The sequence below is a fragment of the Cavia porcellus genome, unplaced genomic scaffold, assembly GCF_034190915.1.
Source record: "Cavia porcellus strain 051 isolate PalLab524CR breed Dunkin Hartley unplaced genomic scaffold, mCavPor4.1 scaffold_13, whole genome shotgun sequence".
In the NCBI taxonomy this organism is placed as follows: Eukaryota; Metazoa; Chordata; class Mammalia; order Rodentia; family Caviidae; genus Cavia; species Cavia porcellus.
In genome coordinates, this window is record NW_026947496.1 from 33,119,191 (window position 1) to 33,135,486 (window position 16,296).

Genomic DNA, 16,296 nt, shown 5'->3' on the forward strand with positions numbered 1-16,296 from the left:
CATCTATTATCTGTATATATCCTTCTATCTCCTATATCTGTGCCATCTATCTATTCAACTCTATCATTTACCTAGCAGCCATCTTCATTTTTCTACCAATAATTCATCATTCTATCATCTATGTATCTCATCTGCCTGTTCTATCATTTTTCATTGATCTGTTATTCATCTCCATTTTTCTATTATCTATCTACCTATCAACTGTCTCTACCATCTATCCCCTGTGTCTCTTTCTTCATCCTATATCTGTCCTATCTCTCATCTACCATTCCTATCATCTATTTTCTATTTATTATGCCTATATCTATGATCTTATGTATCACCTGAATCTATCCATCCTGCCTGCTGTGTTTATATAATCCTACTACTGTGCCTCCATCTTCTACCTTACCCTGGGTACTCTTCCCGGGCTCTCCTGGGGCAAGGCTGGCAGAGGGGCATGCACAGAGGTACTTAGTAACTGCTACTGGAAGATGAGGAAGGAAGAACTGAGACCAAACAATGAAAGCACTAACAGATTACAGGGGGCGGAGCCAAGGAATCAGAAGAGAACATCTGCCTCCTGGGTCCCCAAGCCATGTCCTTTGCAAACACCCCAGGTTTCTCCTGCTAGCAACACCACCTCCCACTGCACAGCAACCCCAGTGGATGTCAGAACCTGTCCATCTGGCTCAGCCTGCCTTTCCTGTTTGCAAGCAGTTTTCCTGTTTGCAATTTTTAATTTTAGATTCAGCCTGAATTTGGTCCTGCCCACCTCCTGTGCTGTGCTGCTATCAGAGATGACCTTCTATCCCTCTTCACTTGCCCTCTGGAATGCTTGGGCAGGTGGAGGGATGAGGATCAGGGAGAGCAGCGGGTGCAGTGGTCTGTCTGTGGAGGAGGAGGAGGAGGACATGAGGGTGATCCTGAGAGAGGTGGGGATGGATGGATGAATGAGAGCTCAAGATGACGGAAAGTCTTACAGACATAATCAAAGCCAGCCCTCACAGCTGCAGAGGATTTTCCTGAGCAGAGTTTGACACTCATCAGTCCACTTGGGCAGCTGTTGGCAGGGGCGGACTCTTACTGCAAGAGGAGCCCTTGGCATGAGAATGATGACTTACCCACAGTGTGGAGGCCGAGGCTCTGCACTGCAGCACTCACCTGTCCTCTGAGCACCTTCGCGAGGGGAGACCCAGTGCTGGGTGCCACCTTTATGGGGCTGCTCCACGCTGCCGTCCCCATTTGGGGCCCCACCCCCATCCAAGTCCTCGATGGCTCCTCTGCTGCTCTGCCCCGTATTGCAATCCTTGCGCATGCTGTAAGAGGAGACAACTTCGAGGGTGTGGCCATGCACTGTCTGCCACAAGGTCACAGCCAACACAGAGTCCCCAAAGCTAGGTCACCCAGGGACAGTGTAGCTGCCTTGGTCTTCATAAGTTGTGCATACTTACTGATGCTTGCACAGTGAGGAAATCACCTCACGATTTGCAGAACACATTCCTGCTGCTATGCAACAGGGGACTGTCCCCCTGAGCCCCTTACAGCTGTGCCTGTGTTGGATAGAAGACCATGCTCCCCAGGTGAGCAGACCCTGTGCAAAGGGGGCTCTTGTTTCTTAAACCCCAGTGTCCCATAAGTGAACAGACACATCAGGGGGAAAAGCCTCAGGAGAACCTGTGGTCTTCATATCTGGTCAGATGCACAGCACATCAGAAGGCAAAGCTTAGCACCTGCTGGAAGCCACAGGCTCAGTAATGTACCAGTGAGACACGTAACAAAAGAGGTGGTGTGGGGAACTCAGGCCTGGTTACCGCTAGGACAGTACAGGTAGATCTCAGCCTGAGGGGTGCAGGAGACGACACCTCATGTAAAAGTGCTGTAGCGTGCTTGGAGATGGCTTATTGGACAAATGACCTGTTAGATACCACTGGGGTGCAGTTTCATTCATTGCCACAATGGTGATAGGCAGCAACATTTGGAAGAGATCATGAGAACTCTGCAAGCCCACCCCATGGCATGTAGGTGCAAGCCTTTGTGGCACACTCCTACCTCAGCCACCTGGCTTGGAACCACGTCCTCAGGCTGTTCAGGGTGACAGGCCCGCCCCAGACGTTCCTCAGCTGCTGGTGGGTCCCCAGGTAGGACGTGGTTAGTGGGGAGACATACATGGGGTAGCCCAGGGGCTGGTCACAGGAAGAATTGACAAGGTTCCTCAGGACCTGCTTATTGTTCTGAATGCTGCCGCGCTCCGGGTTGCGGTTGCGGAGGAAGATGAGCTCCTGCTGCTGGCCAGCCCAGAGTCCTCGCACACACTCTTTGTTCACCTGCAGGTGTGGGGAGAAACCCATGACCTGTTACTAACCACACCCAGCAAGTGGGGCTCCGGGATCCGACATCTGGGACTATACCACTGGGCCAAAGGTTCCTGTCACAGTCAGTCCTCTAAAATAGAGATGATGCTATTTTCATAGCGAAACTGGAAATGGAAAGAAAGATTTTGCTTTAGCCTTATGGTTCAAAGCTGTATGAAAAAAAGCAGTATAGGGAATAAGGGCCTTTGATAGAAAAACAGAAAAATAAACCAGATACTGGCCCTCATCCACAAAGGTATCCACCGAGATGTTCAGCCCAAACCCTTGGTCTCTAAGGTAGAGAAGGCCCTGCAGGGGACTGTGGCACCCAGGGTCCTGGCTGGTTTCTAGTTATAGCTATTGCTTCTCTAGGCTGCTCCTCTGACCTGAGGCCATTGGCCCAGGAATATGCACACTGATGCCAACCACATTGTTTCTTTCTGGGTAATCTCTAGGCAGGGCCTTGTCATACCTTGATCACCTTGAAGCTCAGGAAGCCCCTGTGAAGCATGATGACCTTGTACTCATCAGTGCCCTCATCCACCACATGCCGCAGGGTCAGCAGTTCCTCCTTGTTGGACAGCACAGCACTCCGCCAGGCTGGGTCGGCCTCATGACAAATTACCACTTTCTGCTCAAAGGACTGGATGGCTCCGTAGAGGACAGCAGGGTCTTCATATTCATCAGGGCACGTGAACTGGTCCTGGGGGAAGTCCACATGGGCAAATGTACAGATGGTGACCAACACTAACCTCTGAGGCCACATCATCTCTTGTCTTTCTCCTTCTCTATTTGTCCTCCGAATCCTAAGCTGGGTACAGTGGACCTGTCTCCTAATGGCCCTCACAATACAGCATACCCAGGAAAGAGCTTTATGGCTATGTCCTTATGACTTAGATAATAGTTAGGTATTTTGCTGTGCCATTGTCACTGGCCAGTATTCTTCTTTCCTTTACAGAGATGTTACCTCCCAGCAGCTCCTGAGGGCACACAGTCATTGGCCAATGTTGGGACTTTCCAGTGACCTTAATACTTTGTGACCAAAGTGATGAACTCTCCCAGTGTTGTCTAGAGAAAGGGGACTGTGTATTTCCAAGGCTATTTTTTCCCTAAAGTTGCAGGCTGAGGTTGTCAAAAAGTGGAATTTTACCTGATGCAGTTTCAGGGACATCCTGATGGCTGGAGCAACAACTTTATGCAGCAGGTCCATGTCAGCAAACACCCACTCATCCCGCGCTGTGATCCTAAAGTCACCTTTGAACAGGGCATGAAGGCCATAGAGGAAGGAGTCCAGGCTGCAAGACATGGGCTTATCACTGCCATCACACTGTGCACATGGCTGGAGTCCTGCCATCTGTCTAGGGTGTGAGTCTCCCAATATAAGGTTTAACCTAATATCGTTAGGTTGATCTAGCAGGAAAGGACCCAACCCAGGGCACCAAATGCCTGGCCCTGCAGCCAGGTTAGGGTACCAGATCAGTGCTGGTACCAGTGCACGGGGATGGCTCTGCTCCATTAGCAGACACCAGAAGGATTCATGAGGGCAAAATTCAAGGCTCATTTTTGAATAGACCAAATGTGTGTGCTCGGAGTGTGCTGAAGACAGCAGGCTCACCCCTCCTCATACTCCTGGTGGCCCCCACTTCTCAGGAGGTGACCATACCAACCATGCTGCTACCCAACACCCTTATTTCTCTTCTTTACTTTGTGGATATGACTTCTGGCCTGTATTATTTTTAATAAAAAATTGCTCTCTGTCATAACACACAGAGAGAAAGCAAAACGAAATGAAACTAGAAACTAGCCATTTAAGTCTTAGAGTTCTTCTATTTCTGGTGTCACTATGCTTTTGATGCCCAGGGGAGGGAGCAGAGTAGAAAGTGCATCATAGACAGCTCAGGATTCCAGGGCTCACTGGTTTCGTGTCTGCAGACTGTCCCTGATCCTTGCAGTCCCTATCTTACAAATCATCACTGAGCAGTGCTTGGAACCTAGTGACCTTAAGTGGGGGTAGGTTTGAAAAGTGATCCGCCCTGCATTCTGAGGATTATTGTGCTCTTTTGCAGAAGGAGAATCACTCTGGGCAGGCTGACTGGGATAGGGGAGCAGGGTGAGTGTAGAGGAGGGAATTGCCCAGGGCAGCTGCTCCAGGATTTAATAAAGCAGCTCAGCAGCAGGACTTTAGATCCAGTGCAGTGCTTCAGACCTGCACATAGGGAAATGGTTCTGCTGATTCCTGTTTTAACATTTCTACATGAAATGTATCACTATCATTAATGTCCTTCTGGAACTCCCTTGAGAAAAATGCTGAGGCATTGTGCCAGAGCAGACTGTGGGAAACAGGAGTGGCCAGGAGCTGGTCAGGTGGGGCTAGGATACTGTGGCTTGGAGAAGCAGGGAGCCTTCCACGGAGAGAAAGATCCAAGTGGCATCCTTCCCCTCAAGGCCTTCCTGCTCCAACAGAAACAAAACTTCCCAGGCCATGAGCTGCAGCCCACTGCCTGGGAGGCGCCACGGATGGCAGAGTCACAGGACAGCAGAGCTGGGCTGCAGGAAGGCTTGAAATATGACAGATGAAAGATGAAAATGAAATATGAAATATGAAAGATGCCTGCCAACTATGCCCAGCTGAAACATTTGAATATGCTTCTGTCATCAGAGAAGACTGAGCAATAAATAGCAGGATCATTGCTAACAGTGGGATGTATACAGGAAAGGATTCAGGACAGCATGCTGTGTGCTGAGAATGGCCTCACACATGTGTAAGAGCAAGTCTCCCTCCAGAAGCAAGGATGGGGAGAGTACAAAGGAAGATGCTGCAAGCGATGCTACAGACAAGGAGAAGAGCAGGAGTTGCAGCTTGGCCTGTGGTGGCCTGTGGTGCACTCAGCCGCATCTTCAGGGAAGCTATCAAGGGTTTACTGGACATAGAGGATACTCAGCTTCCCCAAGAGCTTCAATAAGATGCCAAGCCTCCTTTCTGTGGCCCCCAACAATGCACACTTCAACTGTCCCCCCTTTTTTTTTCCAGTGGGAATGACACATTCAGCGCTTAATGTAATTCTATTAAAATGATTTCCCATGTAAACCAAAGTCAGGGCTACAGTCTCACTATTGGGGTTATAAACCCTCGCACCTCACCAATCATGATGTCCTAAAAGGAAGGTGTTTCATTACCTGCCTTTTTCCCTTGAGAGAAGGAAGAGAAGGAAGGCAGCCAAAGGGCTATGAAGAGTAGGGCAGGCGGGAGGCAGAGCAAACGGAGGTGGAGTGGAGCTTTTCTGCTGTGCTGCTGAGAAATGACAGGCCCCCTCCCTGACTGTCAGGGCGGGAAGAGAGAGGTACTTGCGCAGAAGTCAGAATTTGTGAGAACTGAACAGCCCCGCTCTTTCCCCACTAGAGGAGGTGGGTGAAGCCTGTTGACCTGCCTTGAACAGATTTGCTTACACCATGTGTGAGCTAAGTAGTATAACAAAATCAAAACAGCAAGAGTATACTTTCTTTTAGCCAAAAAAGCTTGTATGTGCTGCTTAGGATGTAACTGATCCAGAAGAGATCCAGACTCCTTTTGGTTCCTGGGCTGATGTGAGGCGGGGTGGCCGGTGAACACATGATGCCCTCACCTTCCTAAAACCAAGTGTTCCCTGCCTGGAGGCCGAGGGTTACTCGCAGGGCCAGCCTCTGCCAGTGCTGTTTCTGCGAGTTCATGCTGGGCTGGCTTCTGCAGTCCAGCTTATCCAGTATCCCCACCCATGTTTCGTGGCAAAGGCTTTTTAGAGCTAATCCATGAAGCGGAAGTTGTCGCCACACTCTTGCCTTCCAGTTTTCATTATCTGCAGAGGAATCCTCCTAGCTCTGTTCCACCCGAGGATGATAATTTACGTCTGAGCCCCAATTCTGCTCACAACCAGCTCAGCCTAGTTACAACCTGTACCTTATTTTATGGTGGCTCTCAACTGATGGTGATTTTGGGCCTCAGGGAGCATTTGGCAATGTCTGTGACATTTTTGGTGCCACACTTGATGCATGTGACATGCCTGCTACTCAGTGGTTAGAGCCTAGAGTGTTACTATAATATAGAAGACAGCCCCACCACAAAGACCCTACAGCCCCAAATGTCAATCACACCACTACTGCAGAGCATCTGTGAAATGAGATGAGATGAATCGGTGAAATGGAATCCACAGATCAGCAGGAAAATGAGAGACCTTATTCTCCTGCTATTCCTTAGGGAAGAAGGGGCCGGAGGGTTCATATCTGGGATCTCTGTCTAGGATCAGGCTGCAACACACTGGGTTTTGGAGGAAACAACTTTGGGGCCAGCTGAGTTTCTGCAGGACTCATTCGTACCACAAAGACTGACTTGTCATTCTGGCGCATTCCTAACAGACCGTGTGTACCATGTGTCTGTGTACTGCCTCTCACAGAGCCTTCTGCCACAGTGCACTGCCATAAATGTGATGCTTGTAGAATACATGCTAACTGTCAAGTGTGCTTTGTGGCTGAGTTACCTGTGTTTACTCATCAGTATCAGGGACACTGATGGTAGCCAGCCCAGACTCAGACAGCAGCCCCACGTTGGCCCTGCAGCAAGCTCTCCCTGTGCATTCCATTGCCCTCTGGGGCCTTCAACCTTTATGCATTGGCTTTATGACCACTTCTATGACTTTTGGTCACAGTTTCACAATTCGCCAAACAAAACAAAGGTCCAAATGACCAGCAGCCACTCTGAGCATCCAAAAAGTGAGGCAGAGAGAGAATAAGGCTCTCATTTTCCTGTTGATTTGTGGATTCTCTTTCACTATTTCATCTCATCTCACAGATCCTACACAAGATATACAATTAGTATATTATTTTCTTCAAAAAAGAAACAGGCCAGAAAAAAATTTGAGAAAAAAGTGGGTATGATGGGAGAAAACAATACTCAGAACCTCATACCACAGTGAAGAAGCTTGGGAAGAAACCCATTGCTGAAGCCATTTGCCTGAAGTGACTCCTTTCAGCAGCGGATCCTTTAAGGCCGCAGTGCACCTGCCACATGAAAATGCTGGGACCCCCAGTGCACACATCATCCTCAGGTCAGCCTCCAGCAACATCCTCACACTTAAAGTGGTGCACACACTGTGCTCCTGCCCTACCGGACAGACATCAGCATTGCTTTCATGTTTTCTCTGTGGAGGAATTGGACTCTAACACCAAGGCACCTCATTTCATCCTGTACAGTCCTATCCAGTGAAGAATACTCTGGAGGAAGCCCTGGTGTCCCTCACTTGGGTGCCTTCCAAGCAGGTATCACACTGGGAGGCAACATACAGGCCGGCAGAGTGAAGGCACGGAGCCAGAGGCTCCCAACCCCAGCCCAGCTCTGACAATGGTCTCCTGTCCTTTTATCAACTATTTCTCTCCATGTCCAGTACATCCAAGAGTATTTAAAGGCTTGTTGATGGCTTGCAAAGTATCGCTATTTGAAGGGACTGAGTGCACAAATGTGGTTTGAGGTAAGTACAGGTGAGGGGCAGGGGAAACTGTGAATGCATTCTAATGCCCAGCATTCATCTTATTCTGTGGATCAGTGCTTGCATCTTGAGAGACACTGCAGATGTGCCTGAGTGACCTGGGCACTGAAGGTGCACGATGACAGCCACTCCCATGAGAAAAGTGCCAGGCCAGCAGGAAAGGGTAAAGTGCCACTCCAGAGGGCAAAGTGTCCCTGAGCTTAGGCCACACTGGATTGCAGACAACAGGCACCCTCAGCAGCTTCTGCTAACACAAGTCAGCACAGAACATAGCAACCAGCAAGCATAGGCAGCAGGTAGGAGATACTGGACACTATATTGGATCTATGAGAGAAAGACCCACACAGAGTTGGAGGAGGGGGGAGAAAGATGGAGACAGCTTCTGGGAGACATGTACACCCATGCAACGTGGAAAGCTAGGGCTGGGACTTATCTGCATGGTGTGCTCTGCACAGATGGGCTCTCTGTGTTCCCGAGGTTCCAGTTGCAACATCAGACCAGTGACAAATGGAACCTACCCTGTCACATAAACCATGTGCGTTCTGCAGAATTTCACAGAATCATTGCAAAGAAATACATTGGCTAAAGCAATTCAGTGATACTGCTTCAAATATATTCTGTGTGAAATAATAAATGCCAAATACAAAATAGCTAAAATGCTAATGAAGATCTTGTTTTTTAAAAGTATATTTGGCTTTATGACATAATACCCAAGAATTTCTGCACTTAGAGGCTTCATATCAAGAGGATTCCCTGCTGGCATCTAAAGCAAGATGCTTCCTAAGCCATTGAGGATGAGACTTTGGCTGGTTTCAGGAGAATCGGTCACTTGTCAGCTTGTTCTAAATCACCAGACTTCCAGACCTAAGATCCAGAGGCTTTCCATTAGTGACTTGTAGCAAGGCCAGGGGCTCTAAGGTCTAACCAATCTGCTCAGTGGTAATGAGTACATAGGAAAACCCAGGCGTCCCCCAAGACATCAAGATACTTTAAAAAGCAAGAGATATGGCACATGGAATGAAGGGCGGAGTGTTCCTCTACTGAATTAGAATGTGAGTTGCCATAAAGCTGCTCCTTTTTAGGCTACTTGTCTTTTTTCACAGTGCTGGGGATGGAACCCAGGGCCTCACACGTACTCATCTCAAGCCTCATTTTGTTCTCCTATCTTTAAACTCAGATGTTTCCCCTATGCTGCAACGCTTAGCTTGATAACCTCATCAGTCAGGATCTTGCATTCTGTTTGCTTTGTCTACTTCTCCTCTAGCTTCTGATTACTGAGTTCCAACCCCTGTCTAAGAAGTGGAGCTGGATCTCTTTTGCAGGATGATCTCCTATGACAGCTCACCTCCCAGAGAAGTTCAGCAGGAGAAGCAGAGGTGATAGCTGGGTTTCTGAGGAGCATGCCTTTCCTTCCCGAAGTCCACTGTGGCTGTGAGGAGCTACAGATTCGGTGACCTCCAGCCACCCCAGTGATGTCCTCTCTTAGGGAAACATATCTGGGCTTGGTAGAACATATTTAAGCATAGCTTGTTTTACTTTCACCTTTCAAGATCAATTTGCCTTGAAATCTTGAGTCTTGTCTGCCTCCAGGATCAGCAAATCCTTTTCTGCCAAGACTGTAGCCTGTTGTGCTGCAAAATGTAACTTCAGTTCCCCAATCTTTATCTCTAAGGAGACCTTGGGCAGCACCCACCTTCCACCTTTCCTGCACATCAAGACAATTCAGTGCACCTCAGTCTTCTGGTTAGTGAACCTGACTTCCTGTTACAGTGGGAGATGCGGTCCTTCACAGAAGATATATTCAGACCTCGGGTTTAAAATTATCAGTTCGCTAGTATATCTGCATGGCATCACTATAATATGTCAACATTTTATTTTATTTTGAGACATTTTATCTAATTGTACTCTTTTACCACTTGCACTCAGCATATTGTTTGAGATGACTGTCTACTTATTTTTTCTAGTATCATGTACATGTATTTTTCTTTCTTGGAGACTGTCCATTAAAGCTCTATCACTTACAAAATCAAAACATTGCTCCAACAAGTATGCCAGATGTTGAATAAGAACTATGGGGGCGGAGGGTGGTCAGTACTCAAAGTCACCTGGACACTAACATGGAATATGGGAGAATAACATGATGGATCTTGTAAAGTACACCTGGGACACACTCCTGATTTAAAAAGTATACAATGGTAAAGTTCACGTAAGAGTCCACACACATTCATATACATGCACACACCCAGATTATGAGCCTCTCTTTGAACATGTATATAACTACAGTGAGTACAATATTAGCAAACTGAGTCCATCATTGTGTAAAAAAATAATATGTCATGATCAAGTAGAGCCATCTCTCAGAATTGCAAAGATGTTTCAACATGAGAAAATGTAGCAATTTAATAATTAATGTATTAACTCATTGTATTAACATATTGTAAGAGAATACTATCGGAATATAATCTCCCCAAATTCTAAAGGCAATCAATACTCTTTCCTAATGAAGGAGAGGAAGAGATGAAAGCTCATGATGATAAAAACAGACAAGCAGAAACCTGCAACTGAACTTTATTTTTGATGCTAAAATATTAGACGTCTTCCCATTCATGTCTGGATTAAAGGAAGAATGTGGCAAGGTGTCCGTGTCTTAAACCCTGGGCACTACGGCTTTGTGGTTAAACTGAGGACCTAGACTCACGGAGTGACCCAGGTGAATCTCATGTGACTGTGAGGGTCCTACAAGAGGAAGAGGGGCCACAGAAGTGGTGTTGCATTAGGGGGTTTGGAGGTCGTACTTGGGGACTTTGAGAATGAGGGAGGACCCACGGGTAGAGCAGCCTCCATTATGTCTATGAGCAGAATTGACACAAACTACCTGAAAGAAAGAAAAGCCCATCAAAACATGGTTACAAAAGCAGCTGAGAAGCACAATGCTTCATGAAGGACAAAGCCAGAGACAGATCACACAAAGAGGACTGGGTCAGAGACATACCCATACCACACACAAGGACAGGAATAATGAAGAATTTGAAAGTGCCACGTCCAGGACCTGAAAAATATTTGCACTATGTGGCATATAAATCTGAAATTTATAAAACACATCTCACTGATTGAAGAATTTGTGGCATAGTTTTAGCCATGTCCCCAGGTGCTATGAATATCTGAAGTCTCACTGTGGTTTCAAGTCCAAGATTCCAGGAGGCCCTTCACAGGCATTATCTCTATGGATTAATAAGCTTGTCCAGTGGCCACCTCCTAGTACTTCCTAAAGCCAACAAGTGAGTGTTCTGGGAGATGCTCAGCATCATCAAATGTGTCCCAGATGAACACAAGGATAGTTTGAGTTCAGGCTGAGGCTGAGCCAAATAGGAGGAAAAAGAGAAGCAAGTCCCCAGTTCATGGCTCCCCAGAGCATTTGCTTAAAAATGTTGAGTCAGGCATTTGGCATCTCTCACCATCCTCAGACATGGGAGTTGAAAGCACAGCTGGTGTCGCAAGTCTAACTCCCCTCTGTTCTTGTCTTTCCTCCTTGTGACCAGGCTAAGGCTCCAGAGACAACCAAAACACATAACACATGGCCAGACAACAGTGATGGCCCATAGCGCCTCCCACAGAAAAGATGTGGAAACACATCCCAACAAGTCTCCCTGGACCTGCTTACCTAGGGATTTCAAGCAGATAGGCGATGCCTCTGACAAGCTTATCATCAAGCTACTAGCAAATCTCCCTTGAATCAAACATCAAAATAGCCTGTTCCTCAGATGACCATATCTGCACTGCAATACAGTTACTTCAGACAGTCCAGGTAGAGGAGAAGGGGACAGGAGGGCAAATGGGGACCCTTTCTTTTTAAGCTCCCTAGTTCTACATGGTTCTTAATCTGATTGTGCATGGAAGTCACATGAGAGCTTGAAATATATTGCAATACATGGCCTTGTACACAAAGCCTTTGGAGTAACTGGCCCAGTCTGAGGGAAGGCCTGGGCATTGGGCTATACTGAGGACAGGAGATTTCATGTGCAGCATGGCACAAGGACCAACTGTCAAAGTAATTCCAGTGATCAGGCAGAGTTCAGCCTGCTGGTCCAAAGTGCTAAGTCTCAAAGATGTTGCTGTAATATCTGATTTGGGTGACTTGACGGTGATGGATGGAATTGGCCAGAGCACTGGGACTGGAACTGTGGGAGCAGAGGGAGCCAGCTATGGGACAGTGGAATAGAAGCACCACTTTTTGAAGGATACTGGCTGGTGAAAGGGGCCAGGAGAGTTTACATTTGTTTTCTTTCTTTAACAAAAGAGATTTAAGATATTTCTGCATAGAATAGGGAAGTTTGCAAAGAGTGAGCATCAAACTTCAAAAGCCCCACAGGGACAAAGCAAATGCAGATCTAGCCCAGGACACAGAGAGAAGGGTTTTCCTTCATGAAGAAAAATAATGAATTAACATTTGCTGAGCATCGGATTTGCTGGGCCAGACATGTCACATGCGTGATTTCCTTGAGCCTTCTCTACAAATTGTCAAAGACCCTTATGATATGGGAGGCTCTGTACCCAGAATTTCTGGATCTTCACTACTTATATTGATGGTATTTCCCAATCTAATTCTCCTAAATATCACTGTGATCAGGAGTCTTCTTGCAAACTCAACCAGATTTATTGTAGAAAGTACAGTATGTGAAAGAAGTCTAAGCGACTCAGCTTTAAAGGGACACAATTGACAAAACCTGCCCAAATGTAAATGATGGCTGTCTGACCACTCTGAGAAGTCCCCCTTCCCCAGGTACCTCATGGCCATATTGTGTGCCGCAGTCCCCAGAGCTCTTCTCCCCAGGATACACAGGGCAAAAGACAGAGTCACCAAAGGAGAGTCTTCATCACTGTCCACGGTCTTTGAAGGCTAAAAGAGCAAGGATGTGAACTCAGCTTCCACCATGACTCCCTGTATGCTGGTATAGCATCACAAATGTGAAGCCAGAGGAAGCTAGTTAGGGGCCATTGTGGTCACCCAATCCCCTTTGAAATGGCCCTGGTATGGGAATGCTCTGTTTTTGGAGGTAGTTTCTCATATGCTTGGCTATGGGGGAAAAGGGAAAAGTGCTTTGAGAGAAAAGGAGCTAAAATAGAGCTGATGAACTAATTCTCCAAGATTTCAAATATCTTCCAAGTCATGAAGATCCAGCCAAAGGATGCCCACCTGGGCACTCTCCTGTAGGACATGGCAAAGCTTGAGATTCCAGGGCATATGGGGGCTTTCTCTTCTTTCCTATGGGGAGGAGCCCTTTGGATTGACCATAAACCCACAATTAACAACTAAGTTAAAAGAGTGGACTAAAAACTAAACAACTAAAAAGAGGGGTGCAGAAGAAATTTCAAGTCAAAGTATCTTTTTCAAGGAAAACAATAATTTCATGAAGCAACCCTGGAGAATGAAATCATCACTGGACAGTCAGCTGTGTTAGTGGATGCCGTGCCTGGCTTCACCACCCAAAGAGGCCCCACCTGAGCCAAGGGTCTCTCCACTTTGCTCCTGATTGTCTGGAGACAGCAGGTTCTGCCATGTGCTTTGCTGCCACCTGTTTTCAGTCGTCACACATAAGCGATCCAGGGCCTGGGTCTGTGTACGGTTCTGCTGACCTCCCACACTACGCACTTCACTGCCTGCTGAGGAAGCTGCTTCCAGCTCACACCCACTGTCTCCACCAACACCCAAGGGCTCAGTCTTTCATATCCCAGGAGGCACAGTGAGCTGACTCCCTACTGTGCTGTCCTCCATCTCCTTCTCCACTGCCTCCTCTCTTCCCTTTGGAAGCTGCCATTGTTCTTGGCTCCATTTCTAAGATCAAGTCAACCTCCAGAGGTGTCCTCTGCATGGTGTCCACCTACAGAAAGGACCTGGACCATATAACTGCAAAGCAGACTTGGCATATGTGTGGTTCCAGGACTCAGTAAGTCTACCCTGTCCAACCATGGAACACCAGCAGTCTCAAAATGTGGTTTGCAACAGTTTTCCAGTGTCCTGATGCTTAGAACTGCACAGACCCTGTGCTCAGTTTAAAGGGGGCACACACCTTTATAAATCATTCCTTTGTAAAAAAAAAAAAAGCTACATTAATTATTTCATTAATGTTGTTTTACTGTTGAACATTGATCTGAATACTAACTTTTTCTCTTTCCTATTTCATTATACTCTACCCTGGAGTACAAGAAGAGCTAGATGGTTGACAATCCTTGGTTTTTACACTAGCGCTCAATGTTGCTGCCCCAGCTACCTCTTTCGCCCCTACCTCTTGCCTCTTTCCTGCACAGTACTGAATCCACTCCAGGTACACATTGCAGTAGCTGGCTCGGGTTATGCCCTGCAGACACGGCACATAGTCGTCATCGATGTTGATGTTGAACATTGCAAGGTCACGCTCAATGTGATGCCACTTGGCAAAGGGCTGCAGGGACTTCAGAAGCGACTCATTCTTGACCCAGGAGAGGAGTTTGGGGGACGTCACCATGTAGTATATTATACTCTGCAGAAAGAATGTGAGGTTTTGAGCTCTTAGAGCCAATCCAAAGCCAGGCAGTTTTTTAATAAATTCATTAGAGAACAGGAAGTAAATCAACATCAGGTCAGCATGAGATATGAATCCCCTTGAGGGAGGGTCATTTGCACTTCTGCTGGGTTTGAGGCATAGAATCAACCTAAGACTTTCCAAGATGTCCTGACTCAAAGGCCACTAGAGAAAAAAGTGAAAACTGAACAGAACCTCAGGATTTGAGTAATGAGAAAGTTACAGCAGCCCTGCCTTCCAAGAGACATGCCAGAAAAACCTTTGCCAGGGCCATGGAGGCCCCCAAAGATGTCAGGTGATGCCAGTTTTGAGGAAAGGAAGACATTTCTGTGACTATTCTGTGAAAAGTCATATAAACAAAATACTGTCTTATCTTGATACCAAGGTAGCAGGCAACTGTGGTGTATTTAGAAATAGCCCACATACACTGGGTGTGGTGGTGCACACCTATAATCCCAGCACTTTGGGAGGCTGACGCAGGAAGATTGCAAGTTTGAGTCCAGCCCAGTAAATTAGGCAGTTTAGTAAAATGCTATCTCAAAATAAAAACATAAGTAAATAAATAAATATATATGGGCTGGAAATGTAGCTCAGTGCAAAGGCCTTGGGTATTCATAGATCCCACCTGTGAAAAATGCCATTCTCAAGCTCTGTTATTCTAAGTCTCAGCTTTCTGGAAAGTCATCTTGAAATTTTGAATGAATTTATTCCTCAAAAAGGCTACTACTTAACATGAAGAAGTAAAACTGTGACAGAGAAAATTAAAATCCAGGCTTGATATGGTCACATAGGCAACAGACAGGGGCCTGCTGCTGAGGAGTCACACCTTACTGATGCTGGATTTTCAGGACCACAGAACAACAGAAATGGTGCCCAGGGCTGCTGACATCAAGGGGACTCTGCTGAGAGCAATCTGGACTTGGGGCAGGCTTATCTGTGGTTCCTGGCCATTGCCCTGTGCCTTTTTCAGGGAATAATTTCTATCAGGCTTCACAGTCTCGCCACTCACATAGTGAGGAGGCAGGGGAGATGGAGGCTATAGATAAACACTGGAATTCAGTAGCCTGGGTGTTCACTACACTCGGTCAACACTGTGTCCCAGGATGGCCATGCTGGCCTGAGAAATCCCTTCAGTGTGAGGCAGAGGCAGAGCAGGAGGGCTGCAGGCAGAGGTATAGGCAGTTGGAACTTGGAGGGAGAGACAGACACACGGCTGAGACCTCTGCTCACTGCTGTCCTGAGGTCTGAAGTGAGACCGAGCACACGAAGGAGTCCAAGTGGCCGAGCGCAGGTTACACCGGGGAGAAACAGCAGAAACGGTCTTGGGGTGGACAGGTGTGACTTACCTGCCCAGAAAGTGGGCCGAGCGTGGGGTCAGGGAGCAGGCAGGGTAGCAGCAGCAGCAGCAACAGCAGCACAGGAGAGGCTGAAGCAAAAGGTGAGGGACAAGGGTGGCAGTAGGGGACAGCAGACAGCTGTGCACATCTGGTATTCAAAAACACATACTCTGAATCTGGAGGGTTTTCTCTTGTTTACTTGCTGGTTGGATGACTTAAAGCTCCTATAGGTGGACAGTTTAAGTAGTTGGCCCAAAGTTACAAGGAAAAGAGAGTACAGTGGTTCCCCCAATCCAATTTCACTTTCTGTGGGTGGAGTTACCCAAGGTCAACCAAATCCTAAAATAGTAAATGGAAAATTCCAGAGATGAACACTTCATACATAATTTTTAAAATGCACACTGGTGTTATGATTAGTGGCACTAATCATATAATAAAATCTTGTTATCTTCCTCTTGGACTGTGAATTATCCCTTGTCCAGCGAAGCCACACTGAACTCAGGTGACCCCTATTGCACCTAATAATGGCCCCCAAAGAGTGAAATTGATA

General features: G+C 47.0%; 1 protein-coding gene across 5 annotated transcripts in view; it reads right to left on the reverse strand.

The window, feature by feature from the left end:
* The window catches only part of Pcnx2 (pecanex 2), a 205,278-nt gene that overhangs the window by 8,935 nt on the left and 180,047 nt on the right, over positions 1–16,296 (reverse strand). For all 5 annotated transcript variants that reach the window (XM_063260053.1, XM_063260055.1, XM_063260054.1 and 2 more), the window contains 6 exons: positions 14,134–14,367; positions 12,634–12,746; positions 3,484–3,628; positions 2,806–3,036; positions 2,032–2,306; positions 1,144–1,298 (listed from right to left, as the gene is read on the reverse strand). In XM_063260053.1, coding sequence (XP_063116123.1) covers positions 1,144–1,298; positions 2,032–2,306; positions 2,806–3,036; positions 3,484–3,628; positions 12,634–12,746; positions 14,134–14,367 — 1,153 coding nt within the window. The remainder of the gene's footprint in view (positions 1–1,143; positions 1,299–2,031; positions 2,307–2,805; positions 3,037–3,483; positions 3,629–12,633; positions 12,747–14,133; positions 14,368–16,296) is intronic.